The following is a 3421-nucleotide window of genomic DNA, read 5'->3' as shown; positions in this document are numbered from 1 at the left end:
CAATTGAATTATGCATTTCATACGTACCTATAAGCACTATCAAAATGAAATGAGCAAATAACACCATGATGGGAGATCCTCTGTGTTTAGTGCTGTTTAGAGCTTGTCAATGAAGACAAGGCAGAAATGTGCTCCACCTCCTAGACCACAACTTGTCCCCATTTTCTTAGAGTTGATGCCCTTTCAGTGTTGTTCAAATTCACAGACCAAGTTTCATTTGTTTAATTTCCAGTTAAAACAGCCAGTAAATACAAGTTATTCATTTCCATGATGGTTCATGTTTAAAGAGATCAGCTTAGTCCACATTCATAATGAAGAGAAATGTACAAAATTATATGTAGCTGTGAAGAAGCTGTTACTGAGAAAAGGGAATAGACAAACACATTTCCTGCAAATAAATAAACGTTTGTGTGTTTTATTGAAAACTCCTATTTTATGGGTGTACAGCTGTTCAAAATGTGTTTGCTAGTAATGACAGTGAGTGTGAGTTTCCTTAAAATGAGTGAAAATAGTCACTATTGAAACACTCAATAATAAAAAAAATGGGAAAGATTTGAAGGCATTGTTATTGTCTTGCTAGTGATAAAATGGAATGTTCAGTCATTTATTTTAACAAAAAAATAAATAAAGTTTAGGGTCTTTCAACGCAAAAGTGTCTTTCAACGATTTTTAGTCCAAGTCAGTAAAATTTCAGCAAAAAAAAAAAAAAAAAATGTTTTCAATCAAGTTTTCAATTCTGACTTTTAACCAGTTAATTGGAGTGAACTATATATGTTTTCTGTTCATGTATCTGTTGCTTGAAAATTATTTAATGACTTACTGACTGTCTTTAATTTAACTTAAGTAAATAAAGAGAGGTCTCTGACTTTTCCACAGTACCGTCGTACTGAATGCTGCAAGTAGGATCAATATACCCAAACCACCTCAGGAGTAGGTGAGCAATGTTTTTTTTGTGACAATGACCATCATAAAACAGAAAACAGATGCACTGTCCTCTAGTTTATGCCTTCTCTGAGTGCACCAGCCCTGGTGTTTGCTGAAATGGCAGGTCATAGCAGTGAAGACTGTTTCATTTTTAACTTATACTGTGTCCTAAAACACACAGACCAGACCGAGTGACATTCATTAAGACCTAGATGTAGTTTGAGTGGTTCAGAGAATTTTAATGATATATTCTCATGTTTATAGTTACATTAACCTCTAGTTCTAAGGGAAAGAAGCAAAATTTGGAATCCAATGATGCTTTGGACTATTTTGGCTTTTTTTTACTTTAAATCTATCTTTAAATGTAGATACTTTTTGGTTTTATTCAAGTGTAATTTCTACTTTCAAGATACAGCACCCATGCATTCACTTAACTATAGCTTCTTTGGCGTTTTCTCTCCCTGGATTCAGAGTGTTCTGATGATGGCACACAGTCATGCTTCCATCATTTTGGTAAGTAAGCTCATTCGACAGCACTGTGATAGTCTCTTATGAGATAATAAAGCCATAACCGACCAAGCAAAGGCAGCAAAACCATGCTCTTTTGGGAGGGGGGCGGGGGATGCTTGTTTCAAAACTAGTATTCAGAGCATATTTAAGTGTCTTGCCTTATTATTGGATTCATTTCCAAAATGATAAATGGGAGCTGAAATCTAAACAGCTGTGATTTCCTGCTGCTTCACTTCTGCTGCATCCCAAACAGTGTACCAGCACACTAAATAGTATGTACAACCAGCACCCTCCCATTAGAAGGTATGGAAGTATGTGTTTTGGAAAGCAGAATTAGATCAGCCAGTGAGACGTATTCAGTAGTCCCACAGCCCCAGTGGCTGATTACAGTATTGCTGTGCTGCCCCATAGCTGCTCATTTTGGAGGTATTTCATGATTAAGGATGGATTTATTCAGGTTATCTTGATGTCTACAGATGTTTCTGTGACATGATGTTGGCTTCCAATTCACCAGCTTCTTTGTGGAGCTTCTTCTACACATAAGACGCTTAAATGTTACTGCACCATTCAAGGTGGAACAGAAATGCTGAACGAGTAGCAGGTAGCAGCTTTGGTGGCCGTGTTTATTAGTTTTTGCAAAAGAGCACACTTTGGAATTTACTGAACTAATATTTATATGATGACTTAACTGAGCATTATTGGTTTCAAACATCCCCTGAGAGCAGATCAGAATGTTTAGTCTACATGTTAATTATAATATATCTCAATCTCAATCTGGTCTCGGTCTTGTTTCAACTTAGGCCGCTTCTGGTCTCAGTCTCGACTTGGACTCGACTGCTAAAAGTCTTGGTCTTGACTAGGACTTGATGTGTCCTTGTCTCAGTCTTGACTTGGATCTAGTGGTCTTGACAACAGTACTACTATCAGAGCATAGTCAGAGTTGGATGTCATAGCATTCTTAAAGATAAAGACAGAAATTATGAATATGATTAATTATGATTATTGCACCCAAAGTGATATTCATTCACAGAATTTAGATTTTTTTATTAACATGTCAAACTTGTCTTGGGAAACTTATTACTTAGTTTATCTGCATTTAGTACATACTGTGGTCTGGATGCAAGACTCTGACAGTTCCACTGCAGACTGTATAAATTACCATTATGCTGAAAGGAGACAATACATTTGAACTCAATGGAAAGACAGAAGAAAATGTAGTTTTTGTACAGTGTAGCTGGGTTTCCTGTCACTGTGGGCCTCAGGGCACAGTAGTAGAGTGCAGAGTCTGATACTGCAGCAGAGGAGATCAACAGATCCACTCTTTTATCACTTAGACTAATGTCAGCATCCAGGTGTTTGAATGGAGGAGTTGCAGGTATTACAGTTTTCATTTCTGATGGTAAGATCATCAGCAGGAACTCTGGTCTGGATCCAGGATACTGGCGATACCAATGTAGGTCTTGGACTGTTCCCTCATACTTGCAGGAAAGAGTAATTTTCTCATCTTTAAGGGCATGAACTAGCATTCTGTTCCTCAGTGGTGCTATTGACTGTGCAGAACAGTCATCTGTGGTTAAGAGAAAAAAAAAACTTTTGAGTTTAAAGTTAGACAATGTCATTTACAAAGACACAAATGTAGTAAGCTGCACTTACCTAGCATGATCATAAAGACAGTCAGAGAGCAGAGAAACATCATGGTGGTTCCAGTGTTCAGATAATGAGGAGAGATGTGGTGCTACTGTTCAAACATGTAAAGACTCCTCCTACATTTGCCAGTGGATCTGTTAGAAGAACAGAGGAATGCAGATTAGGTCACTTAAGCTTTATATCTCAACTAAGAAGATGGTTTGTGTGTATACACACACACACAAATGTATACAACCCCAATTCCAATGAAGTTGGGAAACTCAAAATGAGTGAATATTTGCAAAAAACAATAAAGTTTATCCATTTAAACATAAAATATCTTGTCTTTGTAATGTATTCA

General features: G+C 36.9%; 1 gene segment (V, D, J or C); it reads right to left on the bottom strand.

Moving 5' to 3' along the window:
• Positions 1–2313: 2313 nt before the first annotated feature.
• LOC119264980 lies at positions 2314–3127 on the bottom strand. The segment is given in 3 exon segments: positions 2314–2391; positions 2700–3001; positions 3088–3127. Coding segments are annotated over 3 exon segments (420 nt in total).
• Positions 3128–3421: the final 294 nt, after the last annotated feature.

Source organism: Pygocentrus nattereri, chromosome 2, assembly GCF_015220715.1.
Source record: "Pygocentrus nattereri isolate fPygNat1 chromosome 2, fPygNat1.pri, whole genome shotgun sequence".
Lineage (NCBI taxonomy): Eukaryota > Metazoa > Chordata > Actinopteri > Characiformes > Serrasalmidae > Pygocentrus > Pygocentrus nattereri.
The sequence above is the reverse complement of the archived record's forward strand: the minus strand, read 5'-3'. Positions and strand labels throughout refer to the sequence as shown.